This window comes from Sphaerodactylus townsendi, linkage group LG04, assembly GCF_021028975.2.
Source record: "Sphaerodactylus townsendi isolate TG3544 linkage group LG04, MPM_Stown_v2.3, whole genome shotgun sequence".
In the NCBI taxonomy this organism is placed as follows: domain Eukaryota; kingdom Metazoa; phylum Chordata; class Lepidosauria; order Squamata; family Sphaerodactylidae; genus Sphaerodactylus; species Sphaerodactylus townsendi.
The window spans coordinates 63,320,754-63,345,599 of NC_059428.1; the positions used below are offsets into that span (position 1 = coordinate 63,320,754).

At 41.7% G+C, this 24,846-nt stretch overlaps 1 protein-coding gene across 1 annotated transcript in view; it reads right to left on the bottom strand.

The window, feature by feature from the left end:
• Window positions 1-24,846, bottom strand: part of ADAMTS5 (ADAM metallopeptidase with thrombospondin type 1 motif 5) — a 74,604-nt gene that overhangs the window by 40,899 nt on the left and 8,859 nt on the right. Inside the window, exon 2 of the mRNA XM_048493891.1 lies at window positions 11,016-11,148. Coding sequence (XP_048349848.1) covers window positions 11,016-11,148 — 133 coding nt within the window. The remainder of the gene's footprint in view (window positions 1-11,015; window positions 11,149-24,846) is intronic.

Sequence of the window (24,846 nt, forward strand, 5' to 3'; positions counted from 1 at the left end):
GTGGATTTTTCCTGTTTAAACAAAAATCCCACTGCGAAGCACACAGCCATAAGGTAAACACTGCATGAGTAAATGGCCTTATACCCCACTTTGCAGGCCGATGCAGGACCCAAATACTTGTGCTGGAGGAATGAACCGTGACAGGCCAGATTGGAACATGGGAGCCAGGTGAGCGATGGACCCTTTCCAGGCACCTGTTCCAATCTGCTGGTAGTGCGCGAGCCTGGTAGGCCCTGCTGGGAGTCCCAACCACTGGCTCACTCCACCCTTGCCCCTTATGGGAGCGTTCCAACCACAGAGCTTCCTCAGCTCTCCTTTTCCCATTGATCACCTCCCATGTGCACCCTGCCAACTGGCTATGACATAACAAAAGCAAACACAGCAAACCATATCTAAAGCATGCAAGACAGGGATGGGTGGGTAGGTCTGTCTTCGGGCCAGGCGGGTGACAATGGCATCGCCCGCATGGCTGGTCCCTTAAGTATGTGGGTGCCAGACCGGTGCCCGCATATGTTGTTGGCCTTCCTCTGGCCCCTGTGATGGCCCTAGCCATCCAGAACCTGGCCCGCGCACATGCACGGCTGGGTCCTGAAGCTGCCTGGCTGCCGTTTCTGGTGGCAGTGTGGCTGGGGCCAGGTCCCTCCTGCCCGCAACGGACGTCCCTGGTCCAGCCGCGGGCCACGCTTTTCCAAGCTCTGCCATCCTCAGGTTCTATCTCCAGATATTTTCCAACCCAGAGCAGCAACCCAGATTAAAATAGACTAAAAATCCAATTTATCCCGTAATCCTTTACTGAAACATTTTAAAAAAGGCTATCCTGTCACTGTCCCATTTGTAACTAAATAAGTCAGAGTAGTTACAATATGATAACACATAATTAACTTTCATTAAACATTCCTAACAAGTCCGCCAAGAAAAAAGTGTTAATGCATCACTCAGTGGCATGTTCACAGTATTAAATAATAAAAGTATAGTAATTATCCACAAAAGCAGAAGTATTAACCTATGCTGCAGACACAAGGAAAAGATGCACAAGGCTGTACCCACATATTACGGGACATCATGTTCATTACTGTGCTATAGCAATCATTTGCAGCTAGACAGTCTTGTTCACACCAGATAAATCCAGCTGCAAATAACTGCAGTACCTCAATACTAGTGCATACACAAGTGATATGGCTGCAGCATTAGTTGTCTAAGCAATGGGTGGGTGAGCATGAACACACTAATTGCCAACTTCTTTGATTATTTTCAGGTTGCCTTTTCCTAACCACTGATATCACCTTTGATCACACTGGGGTCTCAGAAGCAAAGTTCACTTTACCTCACATCACAAGTTCTGGCCTTGTCAATGTTAAGTAATGTATTCCAAGAATAAGATACTTCAGACTTCATTATCTGAGGCAAATGGAAACAGAAATAACTGGAGTCACATGAAAGAGGTGAAAAAGCTGGTAAACAAACAGAAGCTTTTTTCTTACAGCCTAGTAAATGACAAGATGCAGCCTAAAAATAAAACACCACAAAGCATTTTAAAAAGCCATATTACTCACAGTCATGGTATGTGAGTGTGATTACAAGTAGGGAATTTGGAAATGTTTAAGATGGAGGAAACTTTCAACTTACTAAGAGAAACCATGAGATTATTCCCCCTTTCATTTATGTAGCAGAAATGAGTTTTCTGAAGTTGACAGAACAAAGAAACATTTAACTTGTGACTGGCCCTGTAAATCTGTCTTCACATGATGCTTCCTTGATGTAAATGGGTTTGATGTGATTAAGGACTCAAGAAAGATTAGTTGAATGACCAAAGCATTGGACCCTGAAGTCTTGGGCTTTAATCCAGAAAATATTGTCTCATACAAATACAGTGTTTAACTGAAACATGCATTAAAGATAATAAAAATCAATGTTTTAGAAGTCAGATATATGGATTGTAACTGGTTAAGAGAAACATACATTTCCCCCTTTATTGTACTGTGGAACCTGTCCCTGCCTCTTAAATATTTCCACTGAATATAATGGTGATTGTTATTCACTAAATGTTCTGATACAATGTTTCTAAATTTTTATTATACTAATCACCTGAAACAATCTAGTGCTTTTACAAATGTACCATGATACTGTTACCATTATATCACATTGACTCAAGAGGATATCTTACCAATAATAAAACACTAAGGGATGGAACGTCCAATGACAAATCCTCCACCAATAAGGGAGCAGGACTCACAAAGTGAGTCCTTCTCAATTGGGGAGGGCATTCCATCCCTGCCCTGGAGCGCTGTGCAAGCCCTCCCAGCATCCCCACCCAGGGCTCCATTTTCCCTAGATATGCCTCTGAGTCAACCTGGATAATGAGACCACTGTAACTATACTCAGCTTAATGCTGGTTTTAGCTCTGCTTAGGATGGCATTGATAGAGGCTGTTGACTGTCACTCTTCCCCAACATTACATCATTTTTACTGTGATCTAAAGGAGATCTGGTTACACTTAAAAAAACACAACAGGATTCAAGCAATGGGTGGCCCTAAACATCAAGAAAGAATGTGTGTGGAAAAATTTGTTCCCATCTGGTCTCTGATGAAGCCAAGCTTCCTTTTAATCACTGCAGTTCTATAGTGCTTTCACTTGCTTCTTCAGTAGTATCTTATCCCATACTTGCATACAGAGAAGAGCTGACTACATGCAAAACAGCTGCAGTGCATTGCTGTCCCATGCTGCCATCTGGTTTTGAGCTTTTCCTCTCTCCATGTTTTGCCCTGGTGTTTCGGTTCTATTCTTCCATTGACACCTCACTTTCTGCAGCATGCTAACTGCCAGTTTGTTTTTTTCCCTTTCACCAGCCACGGACTATCTTACATAGTTTATTGCTATGAATGAGACTGAAGTGAAGTTCATGGCAAGAAATATAAGAAACAATTTTGGTGCATTAAGATCAATTGTATTGACTATCTGAATACAACAATGTCTTATACCAAGTCAGACTATTGGTCTATATATGTCAGTATATAGAGATCAATTTGTGCTTGCAACAGTTTCCCAAGGCTTTAGGCCTTCAGGCCTTCCTGAACACTTCCTACTATCTGTAATTCAAGTCTATGTGTATTCATCAGAACTTAACTACATTGTAGGCACTGCTGGAAGCTGTAGCCTTCTCAGCCTTCTAGTTCAATTTGGGAGCACTTCTCTAGTTAAATCCTGTTCTGTTTCAAGAACCATCTCCTGTAACTGGTTACTCTCCCATTCTTTGGAGAGGCAAGGTGTGAGACATGGGGGGATGGAACTACCATATATACTTGAGGATAAGCCGACCCACCCAATTTTACCACAAAAAAACTGGGAAACTTATTGACGAATTTGACTCAGTAGCAGCTAAAAACAGAAGATTTGGGAGCAAGATGAGATAGAGTTGCTTAACAGAGTTTGCATTAGGGATGAGCAGCTTTCCAGCACTCTAGGAACACAAATGAACCACTGTTTTCCTCCAAATGTAGAATAATTCTGAGATTCATAGCCATGCCAGCCTAAACTTTGCTCCAAAGAAAGTGTTTGTCTTCAGCAACATCAGTGTCTGGCAGTAAACTACTGTATGAAGAATTGTATTCATCTAGAATGCAACGCACCAATAACCCTTAGGAGAGAAATGCCTCCATTTCTTTTAACACACACACACACACCCTAGTTGTAATGCTATTCAGGCTGTCCTGTCAGGCTGGTGAGTTAGAAAAAAAGCAGCAACATGCTTACCGGATCCCCACAGCAGCCCCAGCTCTGGCTGCCATCTTGGAATTACCGTATATACTCGAGTATAAGCCGAGGGGGGCTTTTTCAGCATTAAAAATGTGCTGAAAAAGTCAGCTTATACTCGAGTATATACGGTAGCAGAAAGAGGAAGATCACCAAGTGATTTAAGCAGCCTTCACATGCCAAAACATGTGCACCAGCCTATAATGTCCTTAGGAAACATACTTTGAGTTTGCAGCAGTTTATAAATGTTCTGCTTGCCGCCTCTACACTTGGAACTGCCTCCCAAAATACTTGCATAGTGCCATCTCTCCTATTTCATTCATCTCCCCCTTTAAAACCTATCCTGTTGGAAAGGGCGGGGTATAAATATAAAATAAATAAATAAATATAAATCCTTTGCACAATCCAGCTTCCCTAGAAAACTAAGCTTAAACACCTGTAACTGGAATGAAAACATATATACTTGCCTTTACTTTTCTCTCCTCCTTCTGTTGTCTCCCCTCTGTCAAATGTCAGAATATAACCTCCTCTGGGTAAAGATCTATCTTCTTGTATGCTATAAACAGAGATGTCAACTCCAGCTTGGGCATTACTAAAGATTTGGAGGGTAGTGCTTGAGGATGGTGAGTTTGGGGGAGGGAAAGAAGTTTAGCAGAGATTTGAAGATAGTGTATGACTTCTGCTTCTCTGAGACTCTATGGTAGGGTATACCATAGAATCTGACCTCCAAAACTGCCATTTCATGCAGGGAAAACGATCTCTGTAGATGCTTATTCCTCACCAAGAATTCCATCAATTACACCCCTTTCAGTTCCTTCAAATGTCTCTTCATCAGGGATATAAGGGAACTAGCAAGTCAGTCGATCATGTGTTAAAATAAATGTGGGATTTTCTTGTTAATTCATATCTAAAAATGTAAGAAGGTCAGTACAATACAGTACAGCTGGGAGAAGTCCACCTCTGATCTCAGTCTGAGTAGAATTCCAGAACAATGTAGCACCCAAATAAGTCTAGATATGGAAAGAAGAACAGTACACAGCATCTGACAGTACCTTGACCAGAAAAGACTCCACTTTCCACAAAAATGCATGACTACTCTAGGGAAAAAAATTCATTGAAATGTATGTTCTATATTCAAAACAGATTTTATGAATTTACATTTGTATCATTTGCATACGATTTCAGCATCCTAGAGATTTACCTGTAGAATGTTTGTGCATGAGCTGGTGCAGATGGACAAGATTTATGAGCAACATGGAATATTAAGTTATGAAATCTCATTTTTATACTTTTCAACATATTAATTAGAACTGCCCTAAAATTCAACATTTGGCTTGGATTATGACCCTTCAGGATTAGGGTCCTTCAGGGAATCTTCAGGGTTAGGGTCCTTCAGGGTTAGACCCTTCAGGGAAACCAACTTATAGTTAAAAGTCTGTGGGAAAACTATGCTGATATGGATAGCAGTTGGCAAATCTAAGGATAACTTATATTGGATGACTTAAGATGTGAATGGGCAAGACAAATCATTCTACAAATCTCAAAAGAATTCCAGGTTTGCAGGAAAATACCCTGGGGACTTAAAGAAAAACCTGAAAATGATAAAAAGGAGTTTCTGTGGCTTTAAGTAAGAGATTTCCTCAGTGATTGTTGCTAGGCAACTACAGTATTCCAGGCTGGGCTTCTGTGAAAAGGCAGGGGGAGGGCACAAGGCCCTTTCCCGGTCTTGCTAGGATTGCCAGCTCCAGATTGAGAAATTCAGGAACATTTTGAGGGGGAGTCTGAGGAGAGCAGAGTTTGGAAAGGGGAAATTCCTCAGCCAAATAAATTGCCATAAAGTCCACCCTCCAAAGCAGTCATTTTCTCCAGAGAGACAGATCTCTGTTATCTGGAGTTCAGTTGTAATTCTGGGAGATCTATAGGTCCCATCTGAAGACTGGCAATTTTTTAGGCCAACAGCAGTCTCTGAGTCACTTGATACCATCCAACTTGTATGACTCAACTAGGCCTGGCTGCTTGCTATTGTTCAACAGCAGCTACCTTATGGAAGCCAGTGTGGTGTAACAGCTAGAGCTTCAGAGTAGGATCTAGGAGACTGAGGTTCAAATCTTCATCTTGAAAAAGAACCTCACTGGGTGATTCTGGATCAGTCACATACTTTCCCTCACAGGTTGTTATGTGGTTAGAAAGGAGGTCAGAAGAATAATGTGAGCTGCTTTGATCCCCACTGAGAAGAAATGCAGAATATAAATGAATTAAAAAAATAATAAATACAATTGAAGATTGTAGGCAGATGAAATACAGGTTGGCGAATGGCTGTAAAGAAGAGAATGAGGCAGGGATAGGAGAGATGATATGGGAGTTGCCTGGGAAAGGAAAAAAGGAAATATTGTGGGGAAAAGGGTACAGCAGAAAATGAGGTATCACCCCACAAGTCCTTGAGAGTTCTCTACCATGCAAGTGGGCCTGGCTCAGTGACCAGCACCATGCAACTGGGACATAGTTTTCCTAGGTAGAGACTGTTGGGAGAATAGAGGAAGCTAAGAGAGAGGGGCAAATAAGTGTAGGTAGGCTGTAGGGTGGGAAGGCAATAGGGTGCCATCTCCATGTTAGGAAATCCTAGAAATATGGTGGGGGAAGCCTGGGGTTTGAGGAGAGGAGGGAACTCACAGGAATGTAATGCCATAGACGACTCCTTTCAAAGCAGCTATTTCCATTAGAGGAACTATGGTTGCTAACCTCGGGCAGGAGCTAGAGATCACCTGAAATCAGAGGCATAGCTAAGAAAAATGGAGACTGGGACAAAATCTGGGTTCTCTCCCCCCCCCCCCCCCGGCAGCCACCCTCTCCCACCATGACCAAACAAAGTTTTTTTACACCAGGTCATCTCAAAGTTACCATCACATTATAGAACATGCCCCAACTCACAAATCTGGGTAAAAGCCGGATCCAGATGATTTTAAACAGATCCTCATGAATTCATATGATTTTTGCATTGGGATGAAATGAAACCACCATGAAACTATAGAACATGTCTTGAAGTTCATACCTGGGCAGCACTAGGCTCAAACAATCATGCACCCTACACTCTAGTGGGAAAGGGCCTTTAGAAGTGGCACAAAAACATGCTTGAAAAACATAGATCCTCATGATCTTTGTGCTAAGTCATCCTAAAATCATGAGCAAATCACAACTCCAGCCATTAGCCACATGTCTGAACACAACAATCACACAGGCCACGCTTTATGGCACCACATTGGCACAAAAATCTGCTTGGAAAACACGGATCCTCATGATGAGGGTGGGGTGAGGGTGGGGTGAGGGTGGCAAGAGGTGGCATGGGGGGAAGGAAGGCCTTTGCCAGGCCCCCACAGGTCTGGTCCATGACCCCACCCTCACCTCACTTAATTTAGGTGGTGCAGCAGCAGTCTTGGGCAGCCTGGCAGGGCTGAGGGGCGCCAGACAGTGATGCTGCCAGGCTGCTCCTTCAGGAGCAGTCTGACAGGGCAGGGCGAAGAAGGCAGGACCAGGCCAAGGGGGGAAAGAGGAGGACTGTGGGGGGCTTTTTTCTGCCCCCACGTGACCCAATGGCAGCCCACCTGGTGCATTTGTCCCCACCCCGCCCTGTTATAGCCTATGCCTAGAATCACAACTGGTCTCCAGATGACAGAGATCAGTCCCCCTGCACAAAATGGATGCTTTGGTGTATAGACTTTGTGGCATTATACCCTGTTGAGATGTCTCGGTATCTGGAATTCAGACGTAGGCAACTGAAATTTGTATAAGTCCTGCCAAATACTTGTGGTTGTATTCAAACTCCTCAATCTTCATTTACCAATCCAACCACTGGCTCATCATATAGTTACATTTGTTATCCTTTTGCAACAAGTGATAAGAAGACTGCTAGCAATTCACACTTCTTTGGCATGTTCTAAGCCACAGGTGTCAAACTTGTGGCCCTCCAGATGTTATGGACTACAGTTTCCATCATCCCCTGCCAGCTTCATGCAGAAATGATGGGAACTGTAGTCCATAACATCTGGAGGGCCACAAGTTTGACACCTGTGTTCTAAGCAGAACATGCAACAAGGATGAAGCCACTAACTCAATTCACAAGGGATTTCAAATAGTGGGTGATGTGGGCTGGTTCTGATCTGATTTGTCTGCTTTCTGTGTGGGTCCAGCAATATTTAAGGGGCCACAGGTATTGCAACTTCTTTCCCACTGTGGAGTGTGCAACACAGGTTATCTGCCTCAAGTGGATTGTTTTCTTCCTGCTTCCCTACAACACTGGGGTGTACTTATGCACATACAGGGGTTTCTGCAGCTTTCGCCCAGTCTTTGTAAAACCTGCTTTGCTCAAAAGTGTTGGGAAAGATTGCAGTAGAGCCTGTGAGGCTGCTGTGTAAATGGGAAAATTCAGATTTTCTGTCCCACATGACAGCCATTTTCTCTGATTCAGTCCTTTTGTTATGCCATTGTAACAAAAAGTATAGCAGGTTTTCTGAATTATCAGCTTTAAAAAATAAATATCTAGCCTCTTTTCTTGTAGAGATATAAGCAGGAAAAAAAGCATATTTTTGCAAGAGAAGACTTTGCCAGAGACCTTCAAAACCCTGCTGGGCATTTAAAAACCTTGCTACATCTATTGTGCAATGGTATATATTGATACAGTGATAATCTAGCTACATTTTCCAATGATAAACCCTAGTGACCCATCAAGAGGGGGGTGTCCACTTTTGGGGGATGGTAGCAGGGAAATCACAGGGAAACCTGCCATGTTGAGGCCCTGTTGCTGCTGCACTCCATCAGCAGCCTCACTATCAAAGGGGAAACCACAAAATCCTGTTCCTGTGTAGAAGACAGCTTGTTCTTTTTCTGATAGCATCCTCAGCAGTGCTAGGAAATTGGACAGGGTAGCAAATTGAGGTCAAATATATCAGCAATGACATGGATATTCTTTCACTGATGCCAAATCTGTTCAGCTAAAAAACCCCCATCTTTTACTATGCCAGAACTTAGATCTGGAATATGGGAATTAAGAATCAAGACAATTAAACGGAACATGTGCTGAGTACTGTACCCCCAACAGTTAACTAAAACATATACGTCTGACACTGGGTCAGATTTTTCAATTAAGAGTTTTATGATGCTGTTAAATTTAGAATTTTAGCGGTTTGCATGGCAGTGATATGAGGCTCTTGCAGGTTGCAACAGTGCCAGTTCACAAGACTAGAACATTAACTACACTCGGTCAGTTTCAAATAGTTTGTTTCATGAACTTGAAAATCTCAACAACATATTATTATCATATTTCTTGCCAAGAATGTCCCATTTGATCACAAATTTTTTATGCTGTTAATACGAAAACCATACTTGCAAATTTTGTGAGTTTCTTTACATTCCTTTGAAGGATTTTGAACACTCGTGCACCCTACCTGCTAGCTATTTGAAAACTGAACTAGTTCAATGATACTCCCAAAGCAAACTTTACTTTGGTTTGGCATGAGACACAAGGGAAATCAGAAGTTGGCACTCTCTGAAAGTTCCTTTAGCCTTGTTATTTCCTTCCAAGAATGTAAAGGGGACACACACACCCTGTTTTCCATTTTAAAAATTGTTGTACACTCTGAACAGCTAATAGTCCTCATGGAAAACAGACTTTTAGTGACCATGTCTACGTTGACTATGCAAGCCAAATGAAGACATGAAATGTACAGCCCAGTTTGTTGTTCACCTCAGAGTTTCAGTATGACTGTTGCCATAGACAAGAAACCTCATAGTCTATCTTGAAGAAAGAATATTCAGCTGAAAGACTCATGGTGAGAAAAGGGCTGATTTTGGAACATTCCTCTCTTCCCACTTCCTCTGGTGCTGACCGTAAAGTTGCATCTGTCATTTAAATTTATACCGAACTATACCCAGAATGGACTATCATCTTTACAGATAAGTTTTGTGAAGTTTGAGATTCTAAAGTCTAAAAACAAGAAAGATGACTGAAAGATTGACAATAAAGTTTTAATGTAATTGTCCATTATGGGAAGAGGCTTGTATCCACCACACCACTAAGCAAAGTTTAAAGTTTTCCTACAGCCAATGGAAGAGCCACTTAATTTGCAGGAATTAGGCAGGAGGAATTTCCTCCACATGAAGGTAGGATACTTTCCACTGCCACAGAACTAGCATAAACTGTTTTCAAAAACTACATAAATACAAGGAAGATCGTCTAGCAGTGCATGCTGTGCCATACCAAGAAGTAGTTAAGAAATAGGCAGAATAAAAGTGGTGAAAATCTAGGTAAGAACATTTGAATTAAAAAACAAAAACAAAACTTAAACAGATTCACTAATTACCACAAGAGGAACTGTGCAAAACTGAGGAGCGAAATCTTGGAGAATGTTCTTGATGATTTCAGTCATAGAAGAACTGGGAGAAGTGTCTTGCCCTAACTGTTGAAACATATGCGTGCCATGATAGATTCCCCAAAAGGAAAAAGACATGAGCCATATTTCTCAGTTGTGTCTGAATTAGCCTGTGGAAAAGTATAACTTAGGTAACTTTTTACCACTTTGAAGGTAACCAAAATTATTTCTTGGTATGAATATACTTGCTCCTATGTCAAAACGAATACTTCTTTTGCTATAATAAAAGGAAATATCCATTTGCTTGTGAAAGTTGATACACAGCCATTTCGTGACAAATAAAATAGCAAAATAAAATAGTAAAATATTGTTGATAACTGCTCCTATTAGGTTTCTTCTGTAATTATCTGAATGTCCCTGTTATGTGTATTACCTTGTGCCAATTGTTAAACAATTCTTTTCACCAGAATTTCTGATTACCCAGTTTTTAATATGTTTCTTCCCATTCAGAGGCATGAGATTGTATAATACAAATGTAGTAGGCATATATATTCTTCTGTACAGTAAACTACTAGTCTGAGCAGTTATGTTTAAGCCTTCGTAGATGCTAAGGACTAACACTTTCCTGAAAGAAACATGTATGGACAGTAGCAGCCATCAGATTTCTACTACAGCTACTGCTTACAATTGACACTGTCGGAAAAGAAACACCTACTGTGCACCTCCACTTGCCTTATGATCCCCTATTAGTTAACCCTCAAGTGAACATGCACACAGCTTTAATCCTCAAGTGTATATCTAAACCAGGGAAAAATCTGGAATTACTTGTAAAGTATTTTGGTTGCTAATGCAGCTGTTACAAGTGTTGTATTTGGCAAGGGAACAAAAAAGGCACTGCATACCAATTTCATGAGCCACTGTAAAAGCTGCATGGAGGCCGTCATCTTCAATCACCGCACAGCTGCGCTCAGGGGAGCATATGGTTCCAACGTCAGCCATTCCCAGAGTATCACATGAATGATGCCCACATAAATCCTGCCATGGAAGGAAAGGAAAAGAAAGCATTTAAGTACAACTTTACAACCACAGGCAATGACAGCCTCCAGTCACACACTCTTTGCAAACAGCAAGACACAGACGGTGATGATAATCTCCGTGAGGAGGGTGACGACAAAAGCAACAACAGTAAGACTTGAAGCCTTTGTCTGAGGAATCAAAAGCTTCAACGGACAACTGATACAGTCAACAGGACACTATTTCTATTTATTACTGTAGGGTTGGAGCAGTTTTCAAATTAACTGCCACCCTTCATATACCATTTTAACGTTGAGGAACCCTGACTTAAAAGTGTGAAATAAACTTTCCTAATAAGGTATACATAAACACTGGCAGGGCAGGTTGGTGTCAAGAGAAATTATCATCTCTGTATTAATCAATCTGACAGTTTAAACATCAGTATTTGGCCATGTTATCCAAGTGTTAAAAGCAGCATGGAAAGAGTTCCATATGAAAGGCTTGCTACTCTGCTGCTATTCCCAAACTAAGATGAAAAGCTTGAGATCCCATCTTTGAATTTCAAAGCAGTCTGATTTAACTATTCTCAGTGATGTCAGATGGGAAGGGGAAATTTTATCCTTCTTTGAGAATCATCTTTTGAATCATGTTCTTGATTGACTTATAGTTGTCAGGGGATCAGTGGTCAGTTTCCTATAAAGTTAGTCTATAACTATCTGGCACAAGTTTTTCCATGTATGGCCTGGTAATACCATCAGGACCAGTGCTGGGCGAGAGAGCAAGTTGCTACAGCTTTGCTACTTATGCTGATTTGAAGATGTTGTGCCCTACTCGCCTTCACCTCTGTAACCATACATAAGGAAGCTAGATTTGTTATTTTTTTACACATGCTTATTTTTCTGTCTCATGCTTAAGTCTGAACCTCTTCTTCAATCTTTTCAATAAAGCCTGTGGTTTTTATTGGTGTATTCTACCAGATGTGTGAAAATCCAAACCCAGACTTGGTCCAACTATCAGAAGGAGATTTGTTCCAGGTTCCCAGGCTTGGATACAGGGGAATCAAATAATCCTTGCAAAGATATGGCGGGTTAGAAACCCAGTCTGTGGCAGAGAACGTGACTGTTTTTATGCATGCCTTGTTGGGCCAATGCATCTCATCTGTGATGAGATCACTATCAGTAGGTAATGGTCAGTTAGGTTTAGGAGTTTTTAAAACTGTCCCATGATTGCTCTTACAGCATACTGGTAGTATGTTCCCTATCTTTTCTTTTCAGTGGCCTGATCTGGGAGGTCTATAAGTGTAGTATTGCTGAAGATTTGGGGGATAGGATGGGAAGATAAACTATAGGTTTATTTCTGGCTGTTTGTATGATTACAATTTGGACCCCAAGGCTCACTATTTAGCCTCCTTACATGTCCTGGAATGCTAGCCCCTGAATTCATCACAGAATAACATATGATAATACAAGCAGGGAATATGCAAATACTTGCAGAAAACACGACTTCGGAACTTTCCGCTGGCGATGACGGTCTGTGGTCGCAGGGAAGGCGCCCCCGGTACTTCCCGTTCGCACCTGCGCCGCTGCTGCCACGCGGCAGTGGTGACCAAACTCTTCTTCCCTCTCCACAGAGGCGATTTCAATCTTCGTGCCCTAAACGCGCTGCAAGGGTTGTTGTTTAGAGGAAGCGTCACCCTGCGCCAGCGGTCACGAACCAGCGCCGCCGGGATGACGCTATCTCCAATCTCAGCCCCACTCACGGTCATCTTTCTGGAAACAGCCTGCGGGGCGTCAAAGCCCCGCCTACACTGTCCTCCGACCTCCAGGGTTGTTTAGGGCGGCTTGACACCGCCCTGGGGGGAGGGAAGAAGAGTCAGGTCGCCGCGGCTATTTTAACCGAACGGCAATAGGCCTGAAGAGAAGCGCCATAACCTTACCGAGGCCAAAATAACTCGACGATCTTGCGGAAAAGCGCTGCGCCATTCCCCCACTATTTCCTCATCCCTTTCACTGAGAGCCCCCATAGCTTCTCCCCTTTTCCTGTTTCTGTCTCTCTCACCATCCAGCTTACATTTATCTGCTTCCCCAATCAGCTTCCAGCTTTCTGTTCTCTCTCCCTAGCAGCCGCACTGGAAATAGTCTGGCCAAGTTGTGAGGCACACAGGCTGGGCCCAGTTCTGTAATGAAAAACCTATGAAGTCTCGAGAGTGGCACTCACTGTCCTCCGTATCCCCTTGCACAATATTTAGGATGGTGAGCTCCCGACTGGGAAATTCCTGGAGATTTGCAAAGAGAATCTGGGCAATGCTGGGTTTATGGAGGGGAGGGACCTTACCATCATACAATGCCAGAATCTACCCTCTCAAGCTGCTGTTTTCCTTCAGGGAAACTGACCTCTGATGTTTGGAAATCTGAGAGATCTCCAGGCCCCATCTGGAGACTGGCAACCCCAGCACTATTTCTTTTTTTCCTCCTCATGACAACTTCCATATCCTCACCTTGCCCTCCTTCCTCCTTTCCTTCCCTAACAGTAACCAACCTATAGTTTATCTCCCCTGCAATCTTCAGCAATACTACAGTTATAGCCTGCCTTTGTCCACAAGGAGTACCTAAAGAAGCTTACATTGTCCTCCTCTCTTACATATTATTTTATATCAACCCTGCCAGCTCACAAGATTTAATGGCAAAGTGTAGTTTTTATCCTAAGTCTGTCAGAGCCTAGTATGAAACTCTAACCAATATACCACACTGATTCCACGTGCAGATTACTGTTGAACGATAGCAAGCAGATGGACCTTGATGAGTCATGGGAGACATCTGGTGCTTACTTCTGGGTCTGGCTCCTTCAGTTCTTCCTCTGGGGCCCAAACAGCCTTAGAAAGACCATGAAACCCTCCCCCACATACATGTTACTGACAGACACCAAGGCTTCAACTAGCAATACCACTGTTGAGGTTGCTTAGCATCAGCCCCAGAGGGTGTTTGTTTCTTAAACTGAGAGGTGATGTTATTTGGGCTAATTCCCGGGTTTTTAAAAAAGACTTCCCAGGTTTGCAGACAGATGTCTTGTCTGTTTCAGAATTCAGTCTCCAGGTTTAGCCATCCATACATTTGGCCACATTGAGAATTAGATGTATATTACCATTAAGAAATAAATTAAAAATTAACTTGAACTGAAACAGTAACAACAAATGATCACAAGTGCCTATTTTTCATCCCATTCCTGTGGTAATCCAGGGACTTGGTGTCTGCCTTGTATTCTGACCTCATCTCTGTGGGGCTAGCAAAAGGCCTCACATGTTGAGAGGGAAGGGGGTTAATTCCAGTCTATTATTATTCATCTCTTCACAATCCTCTGCAGCTCAGAGAGACTCTGGTGCCTCCTCTCTGGTCTTCCATTTGGCTCCTCCCATATGTTTAATTGGGTATAAGCTCAACAGCTTGTCCACCCAACAGCTATTATCCCTCTTTTTCTAGATGCCCTGGCTAATCTGGCTCTTTAAGGGGCCATTGGTGATGTAGTGGTGTTGTACTTCATCCAGTCAGTCACTTGTGGTCAGAGATTACCAGCAGCAATCATCAGTGCAGTCATCAATCCAAAGGTTAAAGCTAGTGGTATGTTTGCCATGTGGCAGACTGGGAGTAGAATGGGGAACCAGGAGAAGGTTTGATCTCAGAGTCTCCAAATAAGTGACCATATAAGCAACAGCACAATTATACATTGCATGTAATCAGAATTAGTTTGCAACAATGATTCACTGAGCAGTTTATTATACGGGTGGAAAACTGTCATCTAATATTGCACTTGTTTTCCAGTGTTCGTAACATTTTGTGATGCGGTGAGCAACCCTAAAAAGATTTACAGAGAAGTGTTTTTGTCCAAGAAAATATTCTTAGACTGCAACTATAATATTTGAAAGAAGCACCTTAGGTTGACTGGCTGAGTGTTTCATCATTCTCAGAAATTCAAATTCTCCTCCAAATTAAAAGGGAAAGTTATCACACGGGTGGGATTTGCATTGATGAATAGACGGCTCAATTGACTGAATTTAACTTCTGCATGCTACATATTTGCCCAATTAGGCCTCTTAAAATGGAGAACAATTAAAAGAGATTAAAAACAAACTGTTTAAAATAGTGCATGTAAATAAAACTGTCAATTAAAAACAAAAAGAAAGAGCAGTAAGGCTACACCAGATGAAACATAATGGTTTCTTAATTTTTTTTCATAATGATTAAAGGGGATAGAACAATTTCACATGCTGAGGAGAGGAAATTCATAATTTTCAATACCATGACCAAGAAGGCTGCATCATCTAGCCTCCTTATTAGATGGCCAGGCACTCAGAGTTATTATCATGCCGTGGTTGGGTGCATTCATTCAGAGATAGGAGGTCCTTAGGATTATGGATGTCACTTGTTCCATGTAGCAGATTTATCTGTAAATGAATGAGAATCACAATCACGGGTTCTATGAGTTTTAATTAGATGTGCAGAACTTGTGATGAGAATAGCTGACCAGTTTACACTTCAGTAGGATTGCCTGTCAAGCACTGATAACCGATAGAAGGTTTAGGGGACAGTAACATGCAAACAGACATTGCCCCTACAACACAATATCACTTCTGGCATGAACCTGAAACTAGTTGCAAGAGAGTCCTAGAGCCTGATGCCAGTACAATAACATCATCTCTGGATTCACAATACTTATTTCCTTCCTCTGGGTTCACAAAATCTATCACCCTGCCCCCACACCCGCTCTACTGAGTAGTAGCAAGCCACCATGGCTGCTGGGTAGGAGATCTCTCCTAAAACTTGCATTTCACTGAAGACTTACATCTAAGTGTGCATGTCAAATACAAATGCAGAACATTCCCTGTTACAAAAGTGAATGACGGAGCTCCTTCTTATATGAAGCTGAAGGTGCTCAAAGGAAACATTTTTATGTCTAGCAAAGCAGTTCAAGTGACATACCATAGTAGCAGAATACTGATCAAAAGCAGTATCTATGCAGATGCTTTTAGGAGAAATTTCAATCATGCCAATTCTTTTTTTCCCTCCCCAATCAAGTACAGACCTCTTTCTTACCTCCTTAACCCCTAAATTTTCAAAACAAGAGATGTTCAGAGGGGTTTTTGCCTCTTTGATGGCTCCGCTGACTCAGTATTCGCCAGAGGTCCTCCCATCCAAATACTTGCCAGAGTTGACCCTGCTTAGCATCTGAGATCTAACAAAATCAAGCTAGCCTGAGCTATCCAGGTCAGGGTATGCAACTTCTGTAGTTCATCAAATAGTTAACTAATACTGCAGTCTTAAGCAGAGTTCCACCCATGTAAGTCCAGTGCCATTTCAGGAATGCTGTTTTTATAAGAAGCCAGCCAGAAAAACTATCAGCATGAGACCTTTTTCTCTAAATCCCAGATTTCCCTGTTTTATTTAAACGTTATTTTCTAAATTTCCAACTTCCATGAAAATTATACATATAAACTCTCTATATTATTAATATCCTGTACAGACACTTAGTCATGTGTATTTAACCTCTACTCATAAAGTTCTGACAACATTTAAACAAGTACTTATATGGATCGTTCTTCAAATCCTGTAGGTTCCATTCACTCATACATGTTCATACATGTTCTCCCCAGTTACATGAACTGAAGCAGTCAGCAACATAAGCCCTTCTAGTAGCTGAATATGAACATGGATAATAGTTCTGCTTATCAGATGGCATGATTTAGACAGAAGTAACACCATTTTCATGGCTAAGGTTGCTAATTAAAATGTTAATATTAGGCAAAAAAGCATGTTATAGTATGAAAGCAGGAATATTTTATTTGCAAAAGTCTACATGGGGGGGCAGTAGTAGGAGAACAAGTCATTTACGGCATCTGGATAGCTGCAGGGATTCTTATCAATGAGATAATCTGCCAATACAAAGCAACACACTTTCCACTGAAGCAATTTTCCTAGAAAGACCATTCCCTTTTATTTACTTGCAACTTTTATTTACTTGTCGGACGCCATCTTGAAAACTAATCCAGTTATTACGTTTAGTTTTTATTTTTATCGCTGCTTTTAATGGTTTTAGCTGTTTTATTTTATACATGATGGTTATTGTACTGTACACCGCCCAGAGCCCTTCGGGGATGGGGCGGTATAAAAATTGAAAGAATAAACAAACAAACAAACAAACTACCAACATTCTCACAGCTGTCTGAAAGCCTAAACCATATTAGCTCTTCTCAAGAAGAAAGCAAAGGGAAAGAAAAAGGTAGACCATATGAAGTATGTGGATACACACCTATCAAAAACAGAAGCTACTAGGTTTGGTGATTCAGTCTATCCAAATTTTTTAAAATGCCAAACCCACCCCCGCCCCCTGTATTCATCTTCTTTTGGATTTTATCAGCCATGAATACAAGCAGAGCTGATAGAAGCTGATCCGAATAGATCAGAATGTTGAATTACGAATAGATATTCAGCATTCGGGGGATTTAAACTTTAAAGGGTGCCTTCAATAGTGACTAGCTGCCTTGGACTCCCTTTAAAGTTAACTAACTTGACTGTGCGGTGTTGTAGTTAGGGTGTGATTTCCCGCTCTGCCACTTAAGCTGTGGAGGCTTATCTGGGAAATTCAGATTAGCCTGTGCTTTCCTTCGGCTAGTCACAGTTCTGCTGGGCTCTCTCAGCCCCACCTACCACACAGGGTATTTATTGTGAGGGGAGAAGGGAAAGGAGTTTGCAAGTCCCTTTGAGTCTCCTTACAGAAGAGAAAGGGGGGATATAAATCCAACTCCTCCTCCTTCGTCTGTGTATAGTTAAAACTAGAGAATCTCCTACCCCTTAAACTTAAGCTCTCGTATAGTTAAGACTAGATAACAACACACACACACACCCCAAGAATCTCCCTCCACTTTACTTACCATTGTTGTGTGTGTTGGAGGCTCTCTAGTGGGGTCTTGAGGGCAGTAGCCTGAAGCCCAGCAGAAATGGTGCTTGAGCTGGCTCTGGCTGAGTCTATCTTTCTCTCTCCTTCCCTGGAACTTGTTGTTTTGTAAATTTGTTTCCAGGGCAACAAATTGGAGACTGGATTACTCAGCCAGTTAGTTATTATTTTGCATTTCTGCTAGCTAGAACTTTGCAAAGCTTTGTACTTTGAGAGACAGGACACAGGAAAAGAGGAAAAGTTTACTCTGCCCAAGCAAAATTGCCCAAGACTGGGATGATTTTCATTTCCTGGGATATTCAAACTCCATTTGGGTTGCCTGGCTGACCCAAAAGTATGAATTGCAGTGCTGGTTCCTAGTCAGCACATTCTATGCCACAGTCCAGAGAGGAAGAGTGATAATTCAATAGCCTTGAACTTGTCCTCTTTCTATCTGGTCACTGATCATTGAGAGCATGCCTTCATGGGACACACCAACCCGGCAGAGGAGACCTGCCTGTAGAGGAGACAACACTGAAGGGTTTTGGTTTTCATTTCACTAACCAAGTTTTATTGTCTTGCACCTACCCAACTTTTAAAACTTTGCTACTTTCCTGTTATTGCTGTGGCTGCTGCTTGAGTGGTGGGAGTGGTGGTGGTGGGGTGGGGGCTGGGGGGGGTGTGTTTTGCTGGACCCTGAAAGGGGTAGGGGGCATCTCTGACTGCCCCTTGAAGCAAACCTCACCAAACCTGGGTGCTTATACCAGGAGGGTCTCCTGAAGCCACCCAGAAAGTTTGGTGCCTCTACCTTGAAAAATGTGCAGCCTGTTTGCACACACCCAGAAATGTCCCATTGGCTGCAGTGGAGCCAGGTCAGTTCAAAAGGAGAATATGGGGAAATTTCTTGAGGTGCCTGTCAGGAGTGCATTTTTTAAGATAGTATACCCAAACTTGTAGTGTATCTTTAGAAGACTCTCTGGATGATACCACTCAGATTTGACAAAGTTTGGTTCAGGGGGTGCAATTTTATGGATCCTCAAAAGGGTTGCCCCATCTCCTATTAGCTCCCATTGGAAACAATGGGAGATGGGGCACCCCTTTGGGCGTTCATAAAATTGGACCTCCTGAACCAAACTTCACCAACCCTGGGTGGTATCATCCAGAGAGTCTCCTGAAGAAACTTCACCGGGATTTGATAGCATATATAAAAATCTTCGGACCCTGCAATCAAAGCCATAGAAAGCACCAAGAATACCTGGCATTCAAACGCATTTGAATCGATAAGATATTTTTTGTGGGGTGGGGGTGGTGGTAGTTGGGTTTAACAATAATTTTAAAGACAAATTTGAATTTTACCATTTTTTTCAGTATTGCTCAAGCTCAGTGGTTGCTGATAATTCTGTTATTTGGGAAGAGGGCAAGTATATGGCTCATATGGTGAAGTTTGGTAAAAGCACCTTCGTTAGAAGCGTTTGTGTTCTGTACGATATGATTGAGATGCATGTAATAGGGAAACAAACAGTAATGAAGATATGATCTGGCCTTACTCACAAAAAATTATCTGCATGTAATCAGAATTGAGTTATTTTATAGAGTAGTGAACATTTAGAAAAACAAGAAATCAAGGGCAAAAAAAAGGATAGTTCTCACAAAAAAAGGATAGTTCTCACAAGTTCCCAAGAGGTAGGGTTGTCAACTCCATACTGGGTGATTCCTGGAGATTTAGGGGTGAAACCTGGAGAGGGGAGGGTTTAATGTCATAGGTCCATTTTGCACAGCTGAAATAAAACATCCTGAGGATGCTTAAAAAGGCATCCTCGGAAGGCACTCTGCACAACTTTCTTCCCAAGACATCTTCAGGATGCCTTATTTTAGCTCAAGGCATCTTTTATGGAGAACACTTCAATGTGCACATTTTCCCCCTAAGTTGCCTGTAAGACGTCTCCTGCCTGGCTGTGCAGAATGTAGAGCTCAGGAGACATCTTATTTTTCCTGCTTGACCATTTTGCTCTCTGGTCAGTTTCACTCTCAGTTTGTGCCCCACAAACTTCACCCTTCTCAGGCTCCACCGCATGGTGAAGAAATTTACAATCAAACAGACATTTTTAGTATGGTCTGGATCTGATAATCAGGGCACTAACTGTTTTTCCCTTGGCTACTGTCATCTCATGCTCTGTTGATCAGTTAATAACCTGAATACTTGAAGGCAGAGGCGTATGGGGGGAAAATGGCTCCCAAAGAAAGATGTTCTCTGGATGCCCCCCTACACCTGAACGCCAGGTTTAGGGGGGGCCATTCCCAAGCCCCACCCCCATTCTTATAAAAGCAAAGGAGATGAGAGAGTTTTCCAGAGGGGAGGGCAAGGGACTGCTGGCTGGGAGCTGGGAGGGGGGCGAGGTTTGAGGGGGTGTCCTTGGGCTTCCTTTGAGGGGGTGTCCTTGGGCTTCCCATGTTGATGATGATATGGGCGGGGCTGTGGGCGCCCGAAGATGACAAGGCAGCAAAACTTCCTGCTGCCTTGCCATCTTCCTGGTCACGAGGGAGGCCAATTTTGCATCCCCCATGTGACCAGATTAGTGGTGCCCGGGGGCAAAGGATACCCCATCCCTGGGCAGATATGCCACTGCTTAAAGGACCACCTCCTGTTATGATGTATGGCCCATTAGACAATATTGTCATCTCAAATCCTTCTTTCTGTGATCCTGCCTGCCTGTAAGGCAGGTAGCGACCAGAAATGGAGCTTTTTCTGATGATGGTGCACTGCCTTTGTCCTTCCCTTCAGGCTTATCTAGTACTTACATTAGATTTGTTTAGGAGTCAAGCCAAAACACTTCTCTTTACCTAGTAGTCACTTTTGAACCGTTTTTGATCTGTACCTCACCTGAGGGATGTTTTATCAATTTAATTTCAGATTGTTTTGCTTTTTTTATGGGATTTTATGCTTGGTTTTGTGCTTTTTATTGTTTTTTATTGATGTGCTTTTTCATTCATTTGTTTGCTTATTTTTATTGATGTGATTTGTTTTCATTTATTTTATTGTTTGGTTGTGTTTTTTACTGTTTAAGTTTTCATCTGCCTCAAACTGGTCTGGACCTATTTTCTAAGTCAAGAAACTAAATATCAATTTTGTCTCATTTTGATTATATATCAAACAAAGTCGAAGTACAACACTTGTTATTTTCCCCCTGATGTATCCAGTCTTTGTGAATTCCTTAAACTCCTTAACAGTTATCACACAAAATGATTTTATGTAAATCTAACTACATGCCTATGCAATTTACACATTTTGACATGCCATTCTTTGTATCACTTTGAATTCAGCTAACTAAACATTTTTTCAATCAATTTATTTGCAAAGAGTCATAGAGAACCTGGAAATTAAATATCACAGACCTCCCCAGGCTCGTCTCAGAATTCACCTCTCTAAAATGTTTGTCGCAGTAACAGAGATACTAACCCTGCCAGTTGACAAGAACCATACACTGAATTTACTCCTGCCTACTTCTAATATTGTCAAAGGCACAATTCTGAAACAATAAGGTCACCTTTTTCACTCAGATTTTATTTTAACAGCAGACATGGTAATTACTGTTCACGGCCAAACACTACAACACACAGAAGATGTGGATGCATAAACAAAAATGAATGATGTATTCTGGAGACTGAAATTTAGATCATGGCTCAACCATGGACTCAAGCAGGTAGCATTTACGTAACTCACATGTGGCTAATTTCAATCAAGGTTTTAAAACTACCTTAAAGTCTAGGATTCAAATCCTAAATTAACAGCAAACTCTTATTAATACACTGACAAATATTACAATGGAAGGAGGGAATTCCTGTGGAAGAAAGGTGAGGCTAGTGCAGAAAAGAACATATGAACCAACCATAGTTGTGTGTTCACCTCTTTGTTAGAATGGTTTAGAAAGAATGGTTTAAGCAAGTCATTTACTCATCACTATTTATCTTTGCACAAGTATGGAAATGGGAAAAAGTATGATAACAAAAATGGGACATATGAAGACTATTATTGTCAACTTTGGCTTAGAAAATTCCTGAAGACTTGGAGGTGGATCTAGAGAAGGCAGTGTTTGGGGAGGGGATGGAGTTGCCATTGTTCTAGGAGAACTTATCTCTGTAGTTTGGGGATTAACTGTAATTCCAAAAGAATTCCAGGCTCTGCCTGGAGATAGAATCCGTAGATTCAGAGGGGAAAAGAACTTTCATACCTCCCTTTATCCTCCACCAACTCTAGAACTGATCTCCCCATCTCACTTTCTGCTCTGGCCCACCTCTCTTACTTTTCCTGATGTTCATCACTGCCCCTTTCTGACTGCTAGCAGTTTTTTGTACCCTTTTTAGTTGTAATAGAAACCCAAAGAGCTCCCTGAATTCTGGTGGTATAATTTATGTCCATTGGTGGGGGTGGGGTAGGTAGCTTTATATCAAATTATCCCCCCCCAGCAAAGTCTTTATCCTAAAGTAAAGTTTTTCTGCAAGCCTGGATGCTTCCCCCACATGGCCACTATAGCTAGCCCCATTGCACATAACTGACTATCTGTATAGAGATGTGCCCCTCACTATTAAGTACAGTGATATTTTTTTAGAAAACTTGCCCCAATACCAAAACAATGTATTGATGTTCAGGTTGATAAACCAATGATGATTATAACTAGCCAGCGGCTATGTAGAAATCTGGTAATCTCCTTAACTGATCCTGTCAATCAAAATTTCCAGCCCAGTCCTTTGAGCTGCCCACCACCTAATGAATGTTTATAATGGAATTCAAAAACAGTTGCACCAGTTGGTGTTCTTATCATACTTGCCAGTGCACTGTGTCAGTTGAAAATATCACATGTGAGTCAGAGCTACATGAACAAATGCCATTTATTATCAGATACATTGCTGAAATTATGCACAAAGCTACTACACTGAATAGGTTTAAGAAACCAGTATGTGACAGGAAAATGGTCATGAGAAAAGTTGCATACATTTTGAGGAATTGCTAATAAATAAGTGCACCAATTCTTCTCATTCTGAAGCTCTAACCACTATACTACATCAGTTTTTGTAGGGTGCCTGCTATTGAACAGTAGTAAGTAGACAGATCTGGTTGAATTATGCAAGTCAGGTAGTATCAAATAACCCTGTGGTTCCTGCAAGGCCTAAGCCTGGCCCTATCAAGTCCACTAAAACAGGCCTAGAAAGAACCTTGCCATCTTCCCCTGCCTTTAACTCAGAAGCAGAAGCCTGAAATGCTGTGGTTGCCTAGCAACAGCCACTGAGGAAATCTATTTTTAAAGCTGTTTTTTAAAACCCCTACAACATATTTTTATTTCACATTTTTCTGAAAAATCTGGGGCCCTTATCAGGTTTGCAGAAAGATCTGTCTTGACTATTCAAATCTCCAACCACCACATTTAAGGTATGGTTGACTGTGGAATATAACATTAACAATCACAACTGTGGTTTTCCAGTTCAGAAACCAAAACCACAGCCAGTACAAACTATAGTTTGCAAATCTGCTTCAAACCAACATTTCTCATTCTGATTCGCAGTGGTGCCCAAATCATGATTTGGCTGTCTGGCTTCTCTGATCATTTGTTGGATGTTATGGAATTGATTTATAGCCTCTTACCCAACAGAGGTCAGTGTTAAGTTGCAACCAGACAACTTGAAGCAGCTCCGAATGCAGGGTTCACCATGACCAGGGGTAGGGAACCTGCGGCTCTCCAGATGTTCAGGAACTACAATTCCCATCAGCCCCTACCAGCATGGCCAATTGGCCATGCTGACAGAGGCTGATGGGAATTGTAGTTCCTGAACATCTGGAGAGCAGCAGGTTCCCTACCCCTGACCATGACTCACCATCTCCTGTATCTGTATCCTGTATCTCTTAAAACATTCTGTTTCATTTTCAAACACCCAGCCTGAGTAAAAGTTCTAGTAAATTTGAAAGCTCAAACACTATTACATGTCATTTAGTTGGTCCTCATAAAAGTACTATTGTACATTGTGTTCTGTTACAATGTACACTGGGTTCTGTTAGGATTTTACTTTCGATCCAACAAGGCTGCAAACAATTTCTTCCATAACCATGCACAATTTTGGTATGATATTATCACTGATAAACAGTATTTTCATTACACCATACACAGTCTGAGACCTAGTGTGGTGTAGTGGTTTGACCATCAGACTATGATCTGGAAGAAACTGATTCAAATCTCCACTCTGCCATGCAAACTTGCTGAGTGACTGTAAACCAGTCATACTCTCTCAGCTTAACCTAACACCAGAAGCGTAGCTGGGAAGGAGTACATCCAGGGCACATTCTGTGTTTTCTGCCCCTTGCAGCCCCTATTACTTCCCTTCCGTCCCCCTGCCACACTTACCTTTTCCAGCCGGCAGAAATTATCCTACACTATCACGCTCAACTTGCATATTTTAATCAGATGGTATTTTATATAAATGATACTATAATACTTCCTAAACAGAAAATGGCGGCAAAAATCCATTTTTTCCTCATAACAAAAGTCTTGATTATATGTAGCTAAATTGCCAGCAATGAGTATAATGACAGAATATTCTAAGAAAGGATAGTATTTTGGATTTGGGGAAGGGGGAATGTGCTGTTTCTGAAAAGAAATAGCCGATCACATGAAATCACATGAAAGAAATCACGTGAAATGATTATTTATAGGAGGATAATCCAAAGCTTGCTGTTAAATTTCAGTATCACTTACCATGTGATAGTTAATTTAATCTAGTAACTGTGTTCACCTAACAAACCTTTAA